The sequence below is a fragment of the Ornithorhynchus anatinus genome, chromosome X5 (genome assembly GCF_004115215.2).
Source record: "Ornithorhynchus anatinus isolate Pmale09 chromosome X5, mOrnAna1.pri.v4, whole genome shotgun sequence".
Taxonomy (NCBI): Eukaryota; Metazoa; Chordata; class Mammalia; order Monotremata; family Ornithorhynchidae; genus Ornithorhynchus; species Ornithorhynchus anatinus.
In genome coordinates, this window is record NC_041753.1 from 41,485,063 (window position 1) to 41,509,095 (window position 24,033).

Consider the following 24,033-nt stretch of genomic DNA (forward strand, 5'->3'; position numbering starts at 1 on the left):
GAATAAGAAAGGCTAAATGCGAATAACAAGAGAATGGAAAGGTAGATAAATTAATAATTAGGTGCTTAAATAGTAGAGTACATAAATCTATATGGACCTAAGTGGCAGTGAAAATTAGTGAGGAATGCTTCCTGGAGGAGGTGGGATTTCAAGGGGGCTCTGAGATTAGCTGAAAACATCACCGAATCTGTGGAGGCTGTCATACATAGTAATTACAACTTTTGTTAAGCACTTACTGTGTGTCAAGTACTGTTCTAAGTGCTGGGGCAGATGCAAATTAATCAGGTTGGACACAGTCCCTGTCCCACTTGGGGCTTACAGTCTAAGGAATATACACAGGCATATTCCACAAAGGCAAATTTGGTCCACTGATGTCTTATGGAGAAGGCCTTTATAATTCATAAATTTTGCCTCTCTTCAACAACATTCCCCGTAACTCCCACCCTGAAGCTCCCCTGGAACATTTGGTCATCACTCTGCTAATCCATATAATCAAGCAGCTTCAACTATAGGTTATCTATTAAACTAAGCAGTAAACAGGCATTTCCTACAAAGCCTATTCCAACTCTGTGGGATAAAGCTGCCCCCTTGTTGACAATCCCAATGTTTAACTATCCAGCATATTTTATTAAAAAGGTATATCAGTATCCATAAGACACACTCCCCCCATCATCCAACCACTAAAAGTAAGTCAATTCCCTTTCCTCTCCCTTCACTCTACTCTCTTCCCATTCTCTGCTGTTCTAAATAGTGTTTTTTTTTTCTGTCCCATCTCCCACATCCCAAACTCTTTTCTGTCCCCACCCCCTGCTCCGGTATTCTTTTAAATTAGTGACCCATAAGGTACTACCAATGCAAGCAACATGCAGGCAACATGGCCCTCGTTTGCCTCCACATTTATATCCCTACTTTCCCACCCCAGCCACAGACATGGGAATGGGGACAAAGGACAGGATGGAGCCGGTAGAGGACAACAGCTGTTGCTGTGGTGCAATGGCATAGGAAGCAGTGGCCACACCAACAACAAGGGATTTAAGAGAAGCAGTATGGCTCAGTGAAGAGATGGGTTTAGGAGTCACAGGTCATGGGTTCTAATACTGGGTCCACCACCTGTCAGCTGTGTGACTTAGGCAAACTTCTCAGTGCCTCAGTTACCTCATCTGTAAAATGGGGATTAAGACTGTGACCCTCAGGTGGGACAACCTGATTACCCTGTATCTACCCCAGTGCTTAGAACAGTGCTTGGCACATAGTAAGTGCTTAACAAATACCAAAATTATTATTATTGAAGTTAAAAAATGAGAAAAAAAACTGGATCATTGTTGGGGTTATCTGGGCATCCTGGGAAGGAAGAAGCCATGTCTGGGATGTGAAAGTGTAGAAAAGCTGTTCAGAAGAGGGGAAGTAGTGAGGGTATGTTGTAGGGAAACAGGAAGTGATTTACAGTGAAATTTTTCCTTACTTGTACGGCTTAGCTAGTATGTTATGACTAGATCTGCAGTGTAACCGACTTCACTGCATGTAAGCTGAGGGGAAAATGATCCAACCACTCATGATACAATCACAAATTTGAGGAAGTTCCTCCCCTAGAGGGCAGAGAGGGTTTTGTATTCTCCCAAGTGCTTAGTACAGTGCTTTGCACATAATAAGCACTCAATGAATACCATTAATTGATTGATTTACTGATTGAATATAACCCGATTTGATTGTATGATATGCCTGCATCTGGATAACTATTCCAAAAGACTTGAATGGAAGGCCCAGGGGGAGGGACAGGGAAAGGAGAGACTATGTGTGATATTCCAATAGATATAAAGTATCAGTGTGGAAAGAATGCAAGACTTGGAAAAGCCCAACTCAGCTCAATTGGCAGCATATCATGCAGCCAGTGCCAACAGTTCACAAACTAGGGTTTTGTCTGATCTCTAGGCAAAAAAGCATTCCAAAGCTTGGAACTTTCCAGGAGAAACACACCACTGGTCACCCCATGAGGCACAGTCTGTCTTCCTTGATGACTCGGACTTGAGAGAAATCTAAATTCTTTGGGTGTAAAGTGCTCATTCAGTGACATGAAGGCTTTTGACCACTTTTAGTTTTATTTAATGGCCTAGATCAATCAAACAATGATATTTGTGTGACTGTGGGCGAGTCACTTCACTTCTCTGTGCCTCAGTTACCTCATCTGTAAATTCCTGTGAGCCTCACGTGGGACAACCTGATTACCCTGTATCTATCCCAGTGCTTAGAACAGTGCTCTGCACATTGTAAGCGCTTAACAGATACCAACATTATTATTTGTTGCCTTGTCTTTTGCTGCCGAGTCGTCTCCGACCCATGGCGATGTCATGGACATATCTCTCCCAGAATACACCTCCTCCATCAGCAATCATTCTGGTAGTGTATCCATAGAGTTTTCTTGGTAAAAATACGAAAGTGGTTTACCATTCCCTCCTTCTGCACAGTCAACATGAGTCTCCCCCCTCGGCTCTCTCCCATGCCACTCCTGTCCAGCACGGGTGAGCTTTCACTTGAAGCAGATTGCCTTCCACTGTCTAGCCACTGCCCAAGATAGGAATGGAGCGCACAGGCCTCAGCTTGACTCTCCCTCCCGCAGTAGAGAGTGGTAGAGTACTGAAAACTCTCCAGGTGCGATCCTGAGAGGGGGATATTTGTTGAGCCCCTATTATAGGCAAAGCATTGTCTTAAGGACTTGGGAGAGTACAGTAGAGTTAGAGGACACAAACCCTGCCTTCCAGGAACCTACAATCTGATTGGGGAGCCAGGCATGAAATGATTTACAGACAGGAGCAAAAAGACTGAGAAGAGGATAGGTGGGTGAGTACTTAATGGTGTAGTGGACAGAGCACAGGTCTGGGAGTCAGAAGGTCATGGGTTCTTATCCTGGCTCTGCCACTTGTCTGCTGTATGACCTTGGGCAAGTCACTTAACTTCTGTGTGCCTCAGTTACCTCATCTGTAATGAGGTTAAGATTAAGACTGTGAGCCCCATGTGGGACGAGGTCTGTGTCCGACCTGATTATCTTGTATCAACCCCAGCACTTAGTGCTTGGCACATAGTAACCACTTTAAAAATACCATGATTATTATAATTATTATTATTAAATCAATATTTATAGAAAGGCTCCAGCTAGTTGGGAGTATGTAAGTGCAAGGTGGTGCGGAATTGCTGAGGTAGTAGTTGAGAGCCTATGACCTCAGTAGAGGAAAAACGAATTGTGAAAATCAGTGCTTAATACAGTGTTTTGCACACAGAAAGCACTCAATAAATACCATTGATTGATTGATTCTGGAGGAGATAAAAGAGCTCTGTAGATGGGGAGAGCTGTGGTCAAGTTGATCCAAAGGTGGAAGGAGTTCCTGGCAGGTGAGGCACTAATATTTCAAATCGACTTGCCTAAAAGAATGGAATGTAAACTTTCAACCTCATTTAGAAATACAAGTTGTTCTGTTAAAGGTAGGCCCCCGTGTTTTTTATTGAGGGCCTGTTTAAAATGGAGAGTGCCAAAAAAACACCCACTTGCCTATATTATTTACCCATTGAACAACCAGTGATTTCTGTATTTGGATGTGAAAGATTAGATCTGCCCTTAGACTGTGACACTCTAAATGTAATAATAGTAACAACGGTGGTATTTGTTAAAAGTTTACTTTGTGCCAAGCACTGTACTAAGCGCTTTGGTAGATACAAGATAATCAGGTCCCACATAGGGCTTGCAGTCTAAGTAAGAGGGAGAAGTGAATCCTCATTTTGCAGATTAAGGAACTGAGGCACAAAGAAGTTAAGTAGCAGAGTAGGTAAGTGGCAAATCAGGGATTAGAACCCAGGGCCGCTGACTCCCAGGCCCATGTTCTTTCTTCCACTAGGCCTTGCTGCTTCCTATATGTATATTTGCATATATGAAAATTACCCCATGCTTAAACTAATTTCCCCCTGATAATTGTGTTGGATAGCTCATTTGACCCTACTGGAAATGTTAAGAAAAGGGATTGTGTAACTCCCTGTCTGTCTGCTTGTTTACCCCTAGTGATCTTAGCAGGGGAATTGGAGACGGGAAAAGCTGGTGGCGTTTGGGGCTTGGCATAAACTCTCTGACTATTGTTCAATCATTTGGGGGCCAGGAAAATCCCAACCTGCATCTTGCCAGGCATTTTTCTCACGAATTTTGAAATCACTGTATTGCTTGGAAATTTGAGCCACATGTTTCTGACACATTTACACTTACTGTACTTGTCAAAATGTTCTTTCCTGAGAGCCACTTGGCATCAGTGAACTGTCAGGTGTCTTTTTGGCATGCCTTTTGAAGTCTTTTCCTTTTGAACCAGGAAGTTGAATGTTGGCCAACCCTAAGCAGAAAAATATAATGAAAATACCATAAAAATACCATTAAAAAAACAAATACAGCCCCCAAAAGCCTCAAGTGTCATGCCAACCTAGAATCCACTCAAAGGGAATGGGGCCTATTCTTGATCAAACACACTCTCCCAGCCTTTTGGAAAACCTCACCGCAGTGTTCAGAAAGTCTAACAGGACCCATACAGGGCCCCTATGATGAGGAAGTGTCTTGGGAGTGGCAGTGGTCATCAGAACATACACTGTAATAGAAGGAAAGAGAACATCTTTTCTATTTTTAATCCCTTCCAGTCATCCTGATGGACCTTGTGAGGGAAAATAAAATGGAGTAATTGTCCTTTGCAGATCTACAGTGCGGGCACAATGTCTGAGTAACCGCTCTTTAAAGTTAGGCTAACAATCAAATTTTTCTCATTCTTTCTCTCATGTATACTATCAAATCATTGATTCAGTGATTCAAAATGCTGAGCACCCTCAGGAAAAAGATACAGAATTAAACAAATGACATGATTTGGTCACTATAGCACAGCTAACCTGGAACACTGAGGACTATTCTGTATATCACATCATAGGAAGAATTGGAGAAGGTATAGATATGGAGAAAGAGAGGCTTCCATATATGGATAGGTTCAAAGCCTGGAACTCAATAAAAATGATAATAAATGATGGCATTTGTTAAGCAGTTACAATATGCCAAGCATGGGGGTAAGGAGAGTGTAGTCAGATTAGACACAGTCCCTGTCCAACATGGAGATCACAGTCTAAGGCTCTTAAGTGTGAAGAGATAAAAGTCTGGGAGGGACACAATTGAAGTTTACAAAATCAGTAAGTGTATGGAGAGTGCAAATACAAAATTGTTGTTCATTAATTAGGACAAAGATTAAAAGATTGAGGTTTTAGGTTCAAAACAATTTAAAATATTTCTTCGCATAGTGGGTAATAAGCATGATGATGATTATGATATTTTAAAAGCATTTATTATGTTCCAAACACCGCACTAAGATACGAGATAATCAGGTTGGACAGTCCCTGTCCCACACAGGGTTTGACACATGCAGATATACATACACACACACACACATACTTTCAGACACATACACACACACACACACACACACACACACACACACTCGGACACACACACATATTGGTCCTGCATCTCACTGAGTTGCCTGGATCCCTCAACTCATTTGGTCTAACCCTCGGGTTATTCAGTTACTCTAAAGTCAAATGCCATCCAGATGTGTTTATGAAAATTGTGGACACCAGTTCCTGCACCCCTTATTTAAAAAACAATATTGCCCAATTATCTCTCACCTTCATGATGAAAAAAGCCATGAATTATCCATGTGTTCTGGGGACACCAATGGCTAATTTATAAGTCAAGATCCACATCCCTGGGAAGTTGGGAATCAAAAATTCTTTCATTTTCTTTTTCCCTTCTCCTTTACCTGCTTGTTACAGCCAAGGCATTCCATTTTTATTTTTACTATTATGGCATAGGTTAAACAGTTAATTTGTTCCATGAGTTGAAGATCAAGGCAGGCTTCTAGCCTATACGTAGAAATAAAAATTCACTAACACTCTTTTCCTTTTCCTTCCTCCTCTGGCTACCTGTGGTTCCTTCCTGTGCTGATCTGATAGAATGGAGGTAAGAGTGATGACCTGGATCATTGTACTTGGGGATGGGGTGATATTTAAACTAAGAACAAAATGATCTTTAAAGGAATTATTCTGTGGATTCCTTACAAGATGTGGAGCCACTAAGAAATGTTGCAAAATAAGGGTAGATTTTCATCCTGCCCCCCTTCATGTCCTCTTCTCAGTTGCACTGGAGAGAATGGAAGCTCTGCTGATATAAGGTTCAGTTCATGTGCAGAAGGCACAGGTATGCCGGGGAAAGTGTTGAGGGGAAAGAGAGAGGCTGAAAGATCCTTTCTTCAATTCAAGTTTACCAAAATGGGGCTACTCTGTTACCCAAGTTTGGGGGGGGGGGGTGTAAAAAAATTATCTTCCATCCCCAAAGCAAAGAATGATGGACACAAACAAGGTAGTCATCTTGGCTACACTTTTGTCACCCCCTGGAATGAAGTGACAGGTTGGCCAGAGGCTGAATTAACAATGGATAACAATGTTTATCAAGGGGAAAAAAAGAAAAGTGAATCAAATGCTGGCACTGGACATTCCAAAATTGCTAGCGTGTTGTGAACCGATCTCTGTGACCTCTGTTTAACTGAGTGAATGAGGAGCAAGGACAGCTGCAGCTGGACTTTCTCCATCGGCAGTTTCCTGGCTCACACAGAACTCCTCATGTATGCATGCACATATTCTCCAGGTTGGGATTTGGCTCCTTCTCATTTGGAAATGACAATGGTAGAAATTGGTGGAAATGCTTTACATTTACCTTCTGGCCCCTTTCTGGTTAAGTGCTAGAAGATTAGCAAAGTTAGAAGGGAAGGAATGAAATGAACTAGTGAGCGTCAGTGCTGCTGCTGAAAATGATCCTTGAATGACTCAACTAGCTGTAAGGTTGGAGGTTGTAGTGTGTACACTGGATTTGGGGTGAAGGGGTGTTGGGGAGAGGACATAGTGAAGTAGAAAACATGTTTTCACTGTTTCTTCAGGATGCTCAGGATGTTGCTGGGAGGGGGGGTTCAGTGTCATATTTGAACCCTGAAATTTTGCCTTTATTATATCAGGTCAGTTTCCCACTCTACTCCTCATACTCTGTGGAATTAGTCCAAACATTTCATTCTCTAGGAAGGCAAGAGAGCTCCCTATCCTCAGAGCAGCTTCATAGAACACTGAACCATGATGTCAAATTTGCATGACTAAGAAGAATCATCAGATTATTTTTGAAAGTCAAGATCTGGTAGGACCTCCCCAAAGTCCACTTTTGCACAATGTGGCCCTAGTGACCTTACAGCAAGGAACCCAGGAACTGGAGTCCATAAGGGAAAGGAGCAACCAATGAGATTCTGACTCTCCTACTTCAGCTTCCAGGCTCATGAATGTGGCTGATTTTTCTTCTGTCAGGCAGTGCCTAAACCATGGCACCTCCCCAGACTAAATGGTAGGTAGATATTAGGAGGTATCCAATTAGTCCCTAAAACCAAGGGCCATGGCCGGGCTGGGGAGGAGGCCAGCAGTCTAAGACCTAGAACTACCACACAGGTTCATAATTCTGCTTCTCAACTCCCCATGCCCCCGCCACACTGAGACCCCTGCATCAGTTCTGATCTGGCCCAGTACCTCTCCGTGCTTCTGCAACCATTTCTGCTGCAGCCAGGGGCTGCTCTGTAGGTGATTCCACTGCAACCACGAGAAGCAGCATGGCCTAGTGGAAAGGGCACAGGCCTGGGAGTCAGAGAACCTGGGTTTTGACCCCAACTCTGCGACTTGTCCGCTATGTGACCTTGGACAAATCACTTAACTTCCTTAGGCCTCAGTTATATCATCAGTAAAATGGGGACTAAGACTGTGAGGTCCACACAGGACATGGATTGTGTCCAAACTGATTAGCTTGTGTCCATCCCACTGCTTAGAACAGTGCCTGGCACACAGTAAATGCTTAACAGTTACCATTAAGCAAATGACTGGGTTAGAAATCTCCAGGAAGTAGCCCTTGGACACAATAGAAATGGCAGCAGAAGCAACAGGAGCAACAGAAGGGGCAGTTGGGCATGAAGGTGGCAGTGGCAATGGGCCTACTGCAACTCATTGGCCACTGCTTCCTTTTTCCTGCTCCTGCATACTGCCCTTTCATCTTGGTGCTCTGGAAAACATGATCACATTAAGCATAATGAAGCTGGCTGTATATCCTTTTTCATTAGGACGGCATTATGTTTTTTGTGGGCTGACCGTGGTAATTTTAGAGAAACAGGCATATAGCTTGGAATTAGGACTACCCTGTCTAAACTGAGGTCAGCCTACTCGCTCTCAGTGCTCTGGACTTCCATGCCCAAATGGAATGCTGCTCAATACATGCTCAAATTAATTGCCCGGTAGTTTGGAATTAGAGATAAAATTTCCAGCTTGTCCAGGAACTTTAATCCCAACTCCCCTCCAGGCCTACTCTCAGATTTGCCCAGAGGGAAACGGACACAATCGAGCAATCAATTAATCAGTGGTATTCATTGAGCCCTTACTGTGTACAGAGCACTGTACTAAGCGCTTGGGAAAGTACAGTACAATAGAGTTGGTAGACACGATCTCTGTCAACAAGGAACTTATAGTTGACAGGGTGAGACACAATTTGGGTCTCCAGAGTATCCAGTATTTGAGTATCCAGAGGTACTAAGTTTAACAGAAATAAAATGACCTGGTGAAAATGATGTTATGTGATGCATCATCATTTTGAAAAAATTCACAATTTGATGATTTGTTGATCCCTGCCTCCTTGTTAGTTTAACCCCTGCATGGACAGCCTGTTCTAAGGAGTGAAGAGGAGTCTTCTTTAATTTGACATGTATTATGTTAAAATCCTATCTCACTTTCCTCCCTTGATTTTCACTCAAGCCACTGGACAGGGCCTGTTACTGTGCTTTAGGGGGGACCTATTTCCATTGGATTTTGACACACAGCTGTTCAGACCACCCCCCTCTACAACCCAGCAACTATAATACAACACGGATAGCTTTGCAACCATAAATCCTCGAAGCCTAATGTGACCATATTTTCAGTAGCTTAAAGCGGGATGGAGAACAAGGGCTTTTAAGGGATGAGGCCTAAGGGGCAGGGCCAAAAAGACGGGAGGTACAGACAGAAAGAGATGAAGCCAGCAAATTGAGACAAAAAGAGGAAGTCAAAAATGGAGGGAAAAAACATACAGAGAAAGAAACAGGAAGAAAGAAACCCCAAATGAGAGTGAGAGGAAGAGAAAGAGAAAGCAAAATAGGAAGAGGGAATAGGAAAGAGTTTGAGAGAGAAAGAGAGGGAGAGATATATACATACTCAAATTTAAACAAATACACACTTAATATTAATCTCCTCTCCATGTTGAAAACGATGATGAAAATGGTTGCGACTACAGGGAGCCTTCCCTCTACCCTTCCATTCCCTTCACGTCAAACCAAATAAGTAAATAGAAGGGAAGAGTAATAGAGATGATCTGAAGGATTATTCATAGAGAAATTGTCATTTGCTGAAACATTTCTAAAAAGAAAAAGGATGATATATCAGGCACAAAATTCAGTCATGTGTTTGGATCAATTTCTCAAGGCTCAGGAGACCCTTGGTTCTATTCCTAGTTCTCTACTAACTGGCTAGATTATCTATCCTTGCTGCACCATCTCCAGTTGAAAAATAAAATGTCCTGCACTTCCACTGTACCTTTTTCTTACGAGAATCAGAAGATCTGCAGGCCTCATCTCAATTCCTCTGAAAGTCCTACATAGTGAGTGGGGCTGGAAATGATCCCCGGAAAACAAAAATCAGATATAACACTTGTTTCACTTGTTTTCTTTCATCTCTAAAGGTCTGTTGTGGAGATTTGTGGGTATATATGTATTCACTATAGGTCCCTTTTCTTTTAGAATCCAAGTCCCATGCTGGAAGGGTTATGTGTCCATAGAGTAGGCACATTTACTTTGTAATATACCATTGCTATTAATAAAGACAATAGGCTGAATGCTCCCCTAAAGGTGTGCATAAATTAAACGTGTGCATAAATTCAACTCCGCAGGACTTTCTTGGAGGAAAAAGATTGTGAAAAACCCAAATCACTTCATTCTATTTTGGCACCTCAGACCTGCCCAGTGCCATGAATATGAACATGAGAACATGAATTTCACACCCTTCAAGCACAGGAGAATTAAATTTGGTGTTTGCAAAGAAATGCAATCCAGAGATGAAAGCTGCCACCTAAATTCATTCATTACTTTCATCATTTTTCATCATTATTCATTATTATTTTGAGTGCAGCTTTCAATAAACAAGTTTTCTGGCTTAAATCCTATCTAATAGCGGGTGTGATGCAAGCGTCAAAGGCTAAGATGCAGCACTTAAATCTTCTGGTAACCACCCTTTTCTTCTGCCCTTATGATGTAGATTTGGAAATTGCACAAAATAGAGAAAATGTATGAGAGGAGGTAGCATGCGATTGGGAACTCTGTTCATTACTTTTTCAGTAAACTATACAAAGGTGATACAGGCTACTGCAGCACATACAAGGGTGAGGTATGTAGTGCTGTCTTGGTGAAGGATGCTCTTGTTTTCTTCAACTCCTCCTATGCTGACTCAGAGAAGATCCAAGAAATGCTTGCCCAAGCCGTCTGGAGTGAACTGAAAACAGTGAGTTTACTCTGCCGGCAGGCGGCTGAATCTTTGCTGTGTAACCACGTCTTCCAGGAGTGCCACCCAACTGCAGTTATACCAACACCCAAACCGATCTGCAGGTAAAAGACCAATGTCACTTTTTAAAGAAGAAACTGGGGGCTTAGAAGGAGAGAGGAGTGGGGGTAAAGATTCAGAGAAGAAAAAGATGTTGTGAGTCAGGGGGGACTGCCTTTGCATGCTTGAATGCGTTGGGCCTCCAAATGCTGTGTTTATAGGTGTTACGGGATTCACGATCATACATCAGAACACTGATTACTCAAACTTAATAGGACTGAAGATACTTCAGGAAATCCAGAATTCAGAAAGCTGTTTAAATTGGGTTTGGCTTTCTCAGATACAGGCTTGCCCAGCTTGGTTTGTGCCTTTTTAATCAATCTCAAATCAATCAATCAATGGCATTCATTGAGTGCTTACTGTGTGCAGAGCACTGGACTAAGCGCTTGGGAGGGGACAACATTACAGAATTGGTAGGCATGTTCCCTGCCCACAAGGAGCTTATGATCTAGAGAAATGGAATTTCTGTGATCTCAGTAAGCTTTGCTTTGGAGAACTGGTTGGTTTGGATAACCAGTTTTCCATTGAAAAGGCAGATAATAATGATAATAATAATAATTATTATTATTATGGTATTTGTTAGGCACTTACTACATGCTAGGCACTGTTCTAAGCACTGGGGTAGATGCAAGATGACACAGTCCCTGTCCCACGTAGAGCTCACAGTCTTAATCCCCATTTTACAGATGAGGGAACTGAAGTCCAGAGAAGTTAAGTGATTTGCCCGAGGTCACACAGCAGACAAGTGGCAGAGCCGGGATTAGAACTATGACCTTCTGACTCCCATGCCTGTGCTCTATCCACTAGGCCATACTGCTGATATCTCCATTTGTTTTTATCACTGGCAGGTGGAAGTGAGGATTAGTGAGAAAGTATATGCAAAGTGTCCTTTAGTGCACAATGTTTAGCCCTACTAACGTCTATATTTCTTGTCACCTATCATGTGGATGAGAAATGCATATTAAAAGAGTTCTTCCATTGTACATTAAGTGGGTAAAAATGAGGTTCATTAATTTAAGTGTCTGTTGAAATAGGTATTGAAATTTTTTTCAAGAATACAGTTAAAAGGAACTACTCTCCAGTTGTAACCAGAGTCCCTCCACAAAATGAATATCAAAACTCACTAAGGCATTTGTGTAACAATAGAGAATCAATATTGGTCCTTAGTAACTTTTTCCTTTCAAAGCCTAAAATTGCTTTCTAATTTTTTCTAAGAATGTGGCATTAGTTAAGAGTTTGCTAGGCTTATTTTTGTACCAATGTTTGCATTTTTCACGTTCACTCTTTCTCAAAAAACTCATGTCAACTCTTGACGTTATCCATTTCCTCTTAACATTATAGCAGAAAACTATAATCCTTACGGGTGCTCCCACCGGTAATTAGATTTGCCCAGCTTGCAAGGCTGTGACCACATTTGAAGATTTAGAATATCTTGGTGCTTTCCTACTTAAATTTGACAGAAAACACATGCCCCACAAAAGACATTCATTTTGACTTGAACTAATTTGTAGGAAAAAAATTGCCTGCATTAGTAACTGCCTTAAAAAAAGTGTCATTTATTTTTTCCAATGCTCGGCTAAATTTTGTGTACAGATTTTTAATGGTATTTGTTAAAGCACTTACTACATGTCAAACAGTGTTCTAAGCGTTGGGAGAGCAGGAGAATTGAGGTACAGAGAAGTTAAAGTGACTTGCCCAAGGTCACACAGCAAGCAATTGGCAGAGTCAGGATTAGACCTCACGTCCTCTGACTCCCAGGCCAATGCTCTTTCCACTTGGCCATGCTGCCTTCCTCTCAACTGCCTTCCATTCCCTTTTCTAAGTCCTGAGCTGCTAGTAAGAGAGAGGGGAATGCTGGATTGCAGCTCAGCCTCACTGCACTTATGCATATTCTTACACTCTATTTCACCTACCTGTAGTACATTTTTAGTGCCTGTCCCCCTCTAGTCTGTAAGCTCCTTGCAGGCAAGGCTTGTCTATACCTATTCTTTTGTCTTGAACTCTCCCAAGTGCTTAGTAGACTACTTTGCTCACCGTAAGCACTCAATAAATCCCAGTGATTGATTGATTGACTTACATTTTTCAAAGGGAAACAGTACTTGACAGAGGTTTAAAATGAAACCCTAGGGCTAGGCCTATACGAGCAATGATACATGGCTTTATTGTTCACCAATGTTGTGCAAGTTTCTGTCACAAGAAATCCTTTCAAGCCTCTGTTGCAATTTTTAGTATCCTTTTTTTGATCAACTTCAGGAGTGTTTCCTCCAGAGTGGCATGAGGATATCTATTGTTCACCTTTACTCATCTGTCTAAGGATAGCTTGCTGCTCTGCTGACTCTGGTGTCGATCAGTAGTGACAGCTCCTCTAGGACAGAATGCGTTTCATGTAATTGCAACATGTTTTCTTCTTAGTTTCATTATTCTGAAAGAATTTGCTTTAGAAAATAAAAGTAAAAAAAAACAAGTTGGAAGAGAGTCACAGGTTCAATGCAATGCTTCAAATGCCAGTTTCTGACACCAAGAAGGAGATGATTTGGGGGAATGTTTGTCCCCAAATTCTACAAACTTGAAAGCTGACTAAAGACATCAATGGTGGACCAGGTTATTGCCCTAGATGACATCCTGATACCTAGACTAGTTTGCTTTATGGCATGGCCAGAACTTCACTAGATATGTTACCATCATTGTCATCATTATCAACATCATCATCATCATCATCAGTCCTCTTAATCCAGTTATGTTTGGGAATCTTATTTTAAAATGTTGGAGCTCCATTAAAATTCACTGATGGAATCTCACCAAATTAACTAAAGATTCAGGCTTTTTTCCTGCTCTAGCTCAAATGTGTAATTCTAATCCAGAAGGTGCTGTTAAACCATGAATGTAATCTAGTATCATTTATTTAATGTCAGTATCAGTATCAACAGAATGTATTGAACTGACTACAGTGTGATGGATGTAAGGAGTTGGTTGAAAGATTGATTTGTATTATTATTTGTATATACTCCCTGTGTTGCTACCCTAGGTACTGACTTTAACTGTGTCTGCAGCTGACAAATCTAATGCTAGATTGAAAAATGGATGGATCCCACCTTCTCTTATTGGCTTGAGTGATATCACATTAACCTTCCCTGCCCACGAGTTGACAGTCTAGAGTCCTTTACAGTCCTTTTCTTTTGCTACTCAGCGTGGTGGAGTCCTAAACATAGGTTAAACTAATGCAAAAGGGATCTTTTTGCCATGAGAATGTTCCTTTAATATTGGTCATTCAGTGATTCATTCAGTCTTATTTATCAAATGCTTACTGTATACAGAGCACTGTACTAAACGCTTGGGAGAGTACAATATAACAATAATAATAATAATAATGATGGTATTTGTTAAGCACTTACTATGAGCAAAGCACTGTTCTAAGTGCTGGGATAGATCCAAGGTAATCAGGCTGTCCCAAATGGGGCTCACAGTCTTAATCCCCATTTTACAGATGAGGTAACTGAGGCCTAGAGAAGTTAAGTGACTTTCCCAAAGTCACACAGTTGACAAGTGGCAGAGCCGGGATTAGAACCCATGACCTCTGACTCCCAAGCCCATGCTCTTTTCATTGAGCCACGCTGCTTCTTTAATAATCAGACACATTCCCTGCCCTCAACGAGCTTACAGTCTAGAGATAAAGCTTAGAGGCTAGAGACGAGCTTGCAGTCTAGAGATGAGTTTACAGTCTAATAGCAGCCACTGCTTCACCTCTCATCCTATCAGCTGCCTACCTTGAATTCCAAAGACTTTGGCACCATTAACCTGTGCCAAGGGATTGACTGTGGTGTTAGTGGTTTTGGGCAATGCTACTCGCAAACTCTTGTCCCTGGCAGTCATGTTCCTGCTGGGGCACTGGGTGCAACAAGCAAGTGGGAGGGGGTGCGGCATAATGTTTTGCAAGAATTTTAAGGACAAAACCCATTTCCAGCCAAAGTGACCACAGCACAATGCTGATGCTATGCTGCAGTGCCATAGACTTGCAATGATTGCCAGGGTAGCCACCTTTGTGCCCATGGTGCTCTTCTCTGCCCAAATTATACAGCTATTTTCCAGACTCCTGCTGAACAAAACATCTCCCAGAACCACCCTACCTTTCCACTCAAACATGTACCCACCTGCTTCAAACTCTGGTCCTTGCATGGTTCAGATTCAGACCTGGCCTCTCTGCCTTCAACCTCCCTCTCAGTCGATATTCCACTTTGCCATGCTACTACTCATCTTCTTGCAGTGTCCCTCAGAACACATTGTTCCACTCCTCAAAAACCTTCAGCGGTTACACAGTTCTCAATCAGCTCTGTCCATCATACATATAGGATTTTTTTCACCTGCTATTCCCCACGTCACACTCTTGGCCCTTCCTTTCACCTCACCTTTCACCTATACCTAGCTTTTGACTCTCCCGCCTCTGGCCGTGAACTCATGCAGTTCCCTCAGCCAAGAACTGCCTTCCCTGCAGAGCCCTGATCTTTCCCATCTTTAAAGCTCTTCTAAAATCTCACCTCCTTCAGGAAATCTTTCCCAATTCACAACACTCTAGTCACATAAGACCAACCCACCCTCAGCACTTGTACATGCAAATCTAATTCTCAGTACTTGTGGTCAAATTCATATGTTTTCATTTATATACTATTTATATGATCTATCTGTACATTTAATTATCTGTTCGGCTCTTTCATCCTGATGTGCTTCTCCTACTTCTCACTTCATACATGTTCTTCCTCTGGCTTTCACTAACCGTAGATAGCTTTTGCCTGTCTACCTCATTAGACTGTACAACTTTAAAGGAAGGGAATGTTAGTCTTGTTACTGGTGTGGTGCTTAGTATGGTGTCTAGCCCTCAGTAGGTGGTCAATAAAGGCTGTTGATTGATTGATTGATTGATTGAGCCTGTGGTATATGACTACAAGAAGTTATAATTTTGTCTACATGACACAATCCCCCTAAATAATTAGGACAATTTTAGATTAGGTGTGCTCTGTGCTGATTCAAACAGAAAATTGATTCTTCTACACTTTGGCTGTGATTGAATATGTCAGTTGTATTTAGAAAGGAGTTATTTGGAAAAAAATTGAATGTGGTTTTAACACTCAAAACCAAAAGATCTAGATACATCTGCTAGAGGTTTACTTATATTAAAATAATCTTTTTAAGAGCTTTTTTGGACCGGATAGTGAATGGTGATATTGTTTTGAATATATACAAGAAGTGTATTTATGTATCATCTAGGCCATTTTTAATTTCTCCAGTTTTTGACCGTGTTCTTCATTAACTATTTTAGAGAGCACTGCCTGGCTGTAAGGGATCAATACTGCTCCAATGATTGGCTTACAATGGAAGCAAAGTCACACAAGGGACTCTATCAATCTGGACTACACCAGTTGATTCTACCAGAATGCAGCAAACTTCCCAGCATGCATGTGGACCCCACGGCCTGCACAAAAATACCCTATTTTGGTAATGGAGAATTCTGCTCTTAAGCTTTTTGGGGTGTTAATACTCATCACACTGGGAAGAAAATTAGAAAGAATCAAAATTGTAAATTGTTCATTATTCATTATTTTTTGAGTGCATACTGTGTGCTGAACACTGTAATAAGCACTTGGGTGAATACAATAAAACAATAAGCAGATACATTCCCTGCCCACAATGAAATTAGAGTCTAGTCTAGAGGGGGAAACAGACATTAATATAAATAAATAAATTACAGATATGTACATAAGTACTATGGGGCTCCAGGGATCGGAGGGGGTGAATACAGAGAGCAAGTCAGGGTGACAAAGAAGGGAGTGGGAAAAGAGGAAAGGAGGGCTTAATCAGGGAAGGCCTCTTGGAGGAGATGTATCTTCAATAAGGCTTTGAAGGTGGGGAGTGTAATTGTCTGTCATATTTGAGGAGGAAGGGCATTCCAGGCCAGTGGCAGGACATGGGTGAAGGGTAGACATAGGAAAGATATACACTTAGCTTTAACACTAACTTCATTGTCTTTCGTGGGTGGTTCAGGTAGTGGTCACTCAGGCACTAAGGGACAGTTTGGCTATTTGGTTGTACCCTGGGTGTCTGAGCAACCCTGTTTAGGAACACATTGCTCAACCCAAATGGGGTGGAAGCTAGCTTAGGCAACCTAAAAATTGTGTCTCACCTAAATCAGGCTCATGAGTTAACTTCTTATGTGTCATACTTATGTGGCTCATCATCTTTTCAACTGTACCATCTTCTTCAAATGCCATTAAGTCATTTCCAAACCATAGCGACTCTATGGACACACTCTCTTCAGAACGTCCCATCTATCCTAAGGTCGTTCTGGTTTGTGTATCCGTAGAGTTTTCTTGGTTAAAATACAGATGGGGTTTACCATTCCCTTCTTCTGCACAGTAAAAAACTTGAATCTCTGTTGTTGTTCTTGATCAATGTTTTGATCACTTGATCATCCACCTTTGATTCTTTCCCAGGCCGCTGCTGCCCAGCACAGAAGAATCAACTTTGTCTGATGCTTCGGCACAGACCTTGCCATTATGGGTAACCTTATATGGCATAGCTCTAAGCTTCATCAGCGTATACAAACTCTCCTGCCACGATAAGGCATTAATTCATAGGAGAGAACTGTACCATGCACATAAATAAAGTCCAGTGTCACCAGCATAATTTTCAAACCTATAAAATATGGTTATAGCTTGCCTTCCATTTGAGGTCAACGACTTGAATTCCCCATTGTTACAAGTGGGAAATGAAGAAACAGAGTTTCTTAGAATATTGGAAGGATTAATTATTTCATCCTGAAACCCATTAGGGGAATGCATACTATAATTGTCTCTGGGGACCATGATTTACTTGAGGCAAGATCTCATGGGAACAGAGTCATGGAACTTTCTTTGGCGGGTATTCAAGAAGGAGCTAGAAAATGAACTCTCAGCTGCCAAGGAGGTGAAAGGGATCTGTTTCTCTTTTTTAGTCCTTAAAACTCTATTTGAAGGAGATTTTTCAAATCTTCTTTAAATGCACATATGTCTTGAAAGTGGGGATCTCAAAAAACGAAATGCAATTGCTGCCTACTTCTGTAATGCAAACTGTAAATGACAGTGCTGTTTGCTATCCTGATTGCTGGTATGATTTCAAGGAGACCAACCTTTCAGGTCTGAGTGAGGAAGAGTAATTTTCCACTACATGTCTGAAAGGCTATGTTTGAAATCATGTAGTGTATTCCTATTGCATAACATCCTCCCACAAAATCATTGAAATATTTCCTGCTCATTCTTGATTTTTTTTCTTTTTTCCTTCCCAGAGTATAGAAAGGAAAACATAACAAGTAAGTACCTTTATTAATGCTCTTGAAGCTTTAGGCTTATTTAATTGGATTCACATTCAGTCAAAAAAGAATTTGCAGCCATGAGGTGTTTCTCAGTTTACATGAAGGATAACCTGTTGTGAAGCAGCATGGATTAGTGGAAAGAGCACAGGCCTGGGAGTCAGAGGGCCTGCGTTCTAATCCCAGCTCTGCCACTCTTCTGTTGGGTGACCTTGGGCAAGTCACTTAACTTCTCTGTGCCTCAGTTTCCTCTAGACTGTTAGCTTGCGGTGGGCAGGGAATTTGTCTACAGCACTTAGTACAGTGCCTGGCACATAGTAAGCACTTAACAAATGTCATTATTATTATTACAGTGCTCTGCACACAGTAAGCGCTCAATAAATATGATCGATTGATTGATTGATTTCCTCATCTGTAAAATGAGGGTTAAATCCTACTCCCTCCTACCTTGACTGTGAGCCACATGTGGGACAGGAACTGTGTACAACCTGATAATCTTGTATCTCCCTCAGTGCTTAGAGCAATGCTTAGCATATAGTAAATGCTTAACAAATATCATAATAATAGCTACCGAGTGAGCTCATTATGAATGGATTGAGTTACTCGTTGCTTAATTTAGGCTACAAATGTTGAATGCTTTGTTCCTAGATGTTGTGGGACTTAAATGAGAAGCAAATGGGTCACCTAAGCAAATAATTTCAAACTTCACTTTCTGATTCCATTCGGCTCTGCTCTGTATCCAATAAAATATTCCTCTCTAATAAGGATATTATCCCACCACAGAATATAACCATTAATATTTCCTTCTCAAATGTAATGAACTATTTTGTCTCTTAGATGTCTATGGTCTGGGACAAATTTCCCTTTTCTAAGAATAATTATATCCCCTTGAATTATTTTCAGATAGAAAAATACTATCACTTAAATCAAATGATAGAAAAGTGATAGACATGATAGTGATAGTGAAATGATAGAGAGGCAATATGGCCTAGTGAAAAGAACATGGGGCTCTAAGAGTCAGAGGATTTAGATTCTCATCCTGGCTCTGCCTCTTGCCTGCTGTTTGATCTTGGGCAAATCATTTCACTTCTCTGTGTCTTGGTTTCCTCAACTGCAAGATGAGGTTTCAATATCTCTTCTCCCTCCTACTTAAGACTGTGAGCCCCATGTGTAACAGGGATTGTATCCAGACTTAGTTGTAACTATGCCAGAACTTAGTACAGTGCTTGGCACACAGTAAGAGCTTACCAAATACCATAATTATCCATTCTTATGAATTGAGTTCATGACTCATCAACTGCACCTTCCCACATCCATTGGTTGGCATACCTGGCCAACCAGTAGCCAAATAGCATAGACTTGGGCCTGAGTAGGGTTGAGAGATTCATTCCAAAAGGACTAATAAGTGTGCCTTAAAAAGATTAACAGTAAATATCTTAGCCATTGATTCTTGAAAAGGTATTCCAGGATAATGACTGAAAGCTGGATGACCTAGAGATTGAGTTGAGGCAGAAGAATTTTAAACCTAACAGGATGAAGGAATGATTTTATATATAGAAATGTTCTTTGAAGTTCATCACCTTATCTGGTATATCCCACAGCCTGAATAATAGCTCACAATGCCATGACTTTCATTCCATGATCCCTTAGAACCATATATAGTAATCCCCATTGTGCCTGGTATGGTGCCATGCACTCAGTAAGGGCTTAATCTGATTTCTACTGGTTTATTTTAAAGACCTTAAATTAAAAAGTTAATGATGGGAGAGAACACTACTGGCTACTGTTGTGGATCTATAAATTACTACCGGGAAGGGGTAAGGACGTTTATGGAAGATCCCTCCCAAAAGAGTTGTTAAAAGGAAGAATGAAGAGGATTTGGTTCTCAGCTGTGGTGTGTTACACTCACCCCCAGTAGATGACTTACCAAATGTGTAACTTGATAATACTTTCAATTGTGAAAGGGTAAAGTAAAGCTACTCAAATCCCAGATAAGTTTAGGTTGTGGTCTAAAAGGTTATACAATGACTACTCTATTGCTTTATTTTTATGCCTGAGTTGCTGCGCTTTGCAGATTAGAGGATTAGTGTTGAGCCCTACCATATCTTATATCATTGTTATTTACATGATTGATACAGACTATAAATCACAGCATTTAAAGTATGAAAAAGAACACTGGACAGGGAGCAGGACTCTAACACTTGCTGATAATCAAGGAAAAGTGCAAAACAGTAATGGCAGTGTAATTTTACTGGAAATAATTAATTGAGTGTCCAGTTCCTGCCTGGCACCTACTGGTATGCTAAGTGATGCCTAAAAGGATGGATCTTTGAGGGTTATAAAGGCAGAGGTAAGAAAGTTCTCCTCACCCGTTTCAATTTGTACTTACTTCTTCCCACTAGATTGTAAGCTTACTTGTGGGTGGGATTCATGTTTACAACTCTATTGTATCGTTCTGTCTCAATACAGTGCTCTCCCCCACAGTAAGTGCTCAATATGTGCCACTGAATGATGGACTGACTGATTCTTCCTATCAACAATTCACTCTAGATTGACTATGTTACTATGTGCCAAGCACTGTTCTAAGCGCTGGGGTAGGTACAAGGTAATCAGGTTGGACACAGTCCCCGTCCCACATAGGGCTCACAGTCTTAGTCCCCATTTTACAGATGAGGTAACTGAGGCACAGAGAAGCTGAGTGACTTGCCCAAAGTCCCACAGCTGACAAGTGGTGGAGTTGGGATTTGAACCCATGACCTCTGACTCCCAAGCCCATGCTCTTTCTACTAAGCCATGCTAAGCAAGGGGCAGGGTTAACCCTGCCCCTTGCTAAGCTACTCTGAATTATCATACTCAGCTCTGCCACATGTCTGCTGTGTGACCTTGGACAAGTCACCTAACTTCCCTGTGCCCAAGTTACTTCATCTGTAAAATGGGGATTAAGACTATGTGCCTCATGCAGGACAGAGACTTGTGTCCTCCCTGATTAGTTTGTATCTACCCCAGCACTTTGAACAGTGCTTGAAGCATAGTAAGCACTTAAGAAATACCTTTATCATTATTATCATTATTATTATTATTATTACTCAGTTGTGGCTTGTCAAGTGGGTGAGTGCCCAGTAATATCTGCTTAACTTGAGGTCTCAGAGATGTTCTTTTGGTAATGAGATACTTGCACTCTTTCTCCCTACCTGGCCAGCTCCCAACATGTGCCATTGGGCTCAGGGGGACGGACCATCATGGTTGGCTCAGTTCAAACTACCACCACTCTAGCCAAAAACAACTCAAGAACACTTCCCTGCTGGTAGTAGGACTTAATAGTCACTGCTACTCTGAAATGACAAGGGGGCCAGAAAAGGTGCCCTACTGCATATTCATGGGTGCAGTGCACAGATGTACCAAGAGATTCTCTCTCAACAACACTCACACACATGGATATGAGTTCCCTGTCAGCATCAACATCGATCAATCCATCATTCAATCAGTGGTGTTTATTGAGTGGTATGTGCAGAATACTGTGATAAGCACCTGGGAGAGTATGATAGAGCAATCTGACTGGATGCCTGTCCTCAAGGATTTTACAATCTAGCAGGGGAGACAGACATTAAAATAAATTATAGGTAGAGGAAATGCTGTGGGGGTGGGGGATGGGGAAAGTACCTATGTGCTCAGTGCATATAGACTCAAGTGACATAATAGGGATGGAAAATCTTCAAACCGAAAGCTAACCTTACTTTTCCCACCTCTGGTGGATTAGTTGAAACCATATTAGCCTGTTAATTAGGGCTATTAGGAATTAGGAATATTAGAAAGATGCTATGTTTATCAACTTTGTGTCAGACCTATGACAAAAGTGGACTTCATTTTTCTCTGGTGCTTGTGTTTTTGCCAAGAGAAGCTAACCTGGACAGCTAGCCTGAATCACTGTAACAAATGAAGTTTTATGTTCTTTCTGCCAAGTAACTAGTACTTCTACTCTCATGTGAACTGGTCTTTTTAAATGAAGATCTGGAATACAACAGATTGATGCATGTATTCATTCAGGTCCCTCACGGCCCTGATCAAGCTCACCTATGGGGAAATTATGGCCATTTGGGCTATCGCATCCCTACCCAAAAACTTAATCCCCGAACAGTGGGTTTATTAAATATTTGAAACCAAACCCAAATGTAGGTTGATTTGCATAAATTATACATTTTTTTCTTAACCTTATTATTCCCTTAAACCTCATTTGTTCTTACTTGGGATCAAACGTTAGCTGCTGAAATGCTTCCAGAATGCTTTTAACTCTTTTGGTGTTGTCTGACCCAACCCTCAGTAGGATTTGCTCTGACCAATGGGGAACCTTAGAAAAAAATGATCTCTAATTACCAGAGTAAATAAAGAGGATGAGCTCAGCATTGTTTATTGTCTAGATTTCTGCCTTTCATTAAGTTAATGTCCATCCCTTCTTACTCATACCCAGTTTTGGTACCTGCCAGGAAATTCAAAGGCAAGGAAGGAAGTCTGGGAGGCAGCTACCTTATAGAGGCAAATCCCAGAATGTTGGTGGAGGCTCTAGAATGATTGACTGTGACTTTGACTTCTGGCACATAAAATCAGGCTCAACCTGAGCTGGATTCTAGGAATTACTCACTGGAATTATATAACTGTAGGATAGGATTAAGAGAGTGCTGAAACTAGAATATGCCAAATCATATAACTAGAAAGATACAGATGAATAAAGGCCTAAATATAGTCGCCTTTCAGCTTCGGAGTCTAATATTCTAATTCTGTTTACCAATTTTCAAAACTGTTGCATCCATTCAAATCCAGCCTTCATCTCCTTTTGTTTTTTCTGGGCTTTGCTCATAAGATTTTACATAGCTGCCTTATCATTTGGATACGGGAGCAAGCAGTAGAGCCAGCAAAAGTCTGAGCTTCCATGATAACAAACACTGACCCTTGAGCATCGCATTGAAAATGTGTCTCATTGTTCACATGTATTCCAATGCAAAAATCACCTTGAGGTTCTCCAGTGAATACAAGGCATTGTTCTTTTTTTTTCTTACTGCAGCACCTTCACCAGTAACAGCGAAGTCAAGTGCAGAGATTCCAAATCTCCCATCCTCTTCCTCTTCTTTTTCACCCACATATTCCATGACTGTAATCATTTCCATCATGTCCAGCTTTGCTGTGATTGGGTTGTTCACCATCACTACCCTTGTATGCTGCAGAAGGCGAAAGCAATGGAAAAACAAGAGGTGAGAAGAGTCAAACCTAGATGAGAAAAGCATGCCATTTCGAAGATACCTAAAAATGTGTGCAATTCAGCAATTGGTTGGCCTATGTTCAATCATTCAGCCCTGCAAATCATTTCAAAAATCATTATTACTGTCCACATTCCATTTGGAAAACAAAATCTGCATTAGCCCCATCAAACATTTTTCAGTGCCAACCTTCCCCTTCCAACCATTCACACTCCTGCTCTTCTCTATATCACTAACTGAGAATACAAACATCTGCTTGTAGAGAAGACAGGGCCTCTTCACATGATTAAAAAATCTCTTTTGCAAACAAACCAAAATATAGACAGAAGACCCAAAGTTGATGCCTGCTTTCTGATTTCCTTTGGTCCCCAGATGAGTAAGTCTTAGCGTGATTTTAGGTAATCTTAAAGTTGGGGAAACTCACATTCTACTTTTACTCTTATATCTTTGTCCATATTATCCTCCGGATCTTTGTAATACATGTTAGCATAGCCAAAGAGATGTTTGGATATATATATATATATGTATATATGTATATTTAAGTACGACTTGGCTTTACTGATGAACTCTAGACTGTAAGCTCGTGGGCAGGAAACTCATATTGTACTCTCTCAATCACTTAGTACAGTGTTCTGCACATAGTAAGTGCTTAATAAATATGATGTATCGATTGTTACCGATCCAGTA

At 41.2% G+C, this 24,033-nt stretch overlaps 1 protein-coding gene across 1 annotated transcript in view; it reads left to right on the forward strand.

Moving 5' to 3' along the window:
* The window catches only part of MUSK (muscle associated receptor tyrosine kinase), a 108,079-nt gene that overhangs the window by 69,470 nt on the left and 14,576 nt on the right, over positions 1 to 24,033 (forward strand). The window contains exons 10-13 of the mRNA XM_039910750.1: positions 10,500 to 10,766; positions 16,073 to 16,248; positions 18,074 to 18,097; positions 23,154 to 23,340. Of these exons, the coding sequence (XP_039766684.1) occupies positions 10,500 to 10,766; positions 16,073 to 16,248; positions 18,074 to 18,097; positions 23,154 to 23,340 (654 nt within the window). The remainder of the gene's footprint in view (positions 1 to 10,499; positions 10,767 to 16,072; positions 16,249 to 18,073; positions 18,098 to 23,153; positions 23,341 to 24,033) is intronic.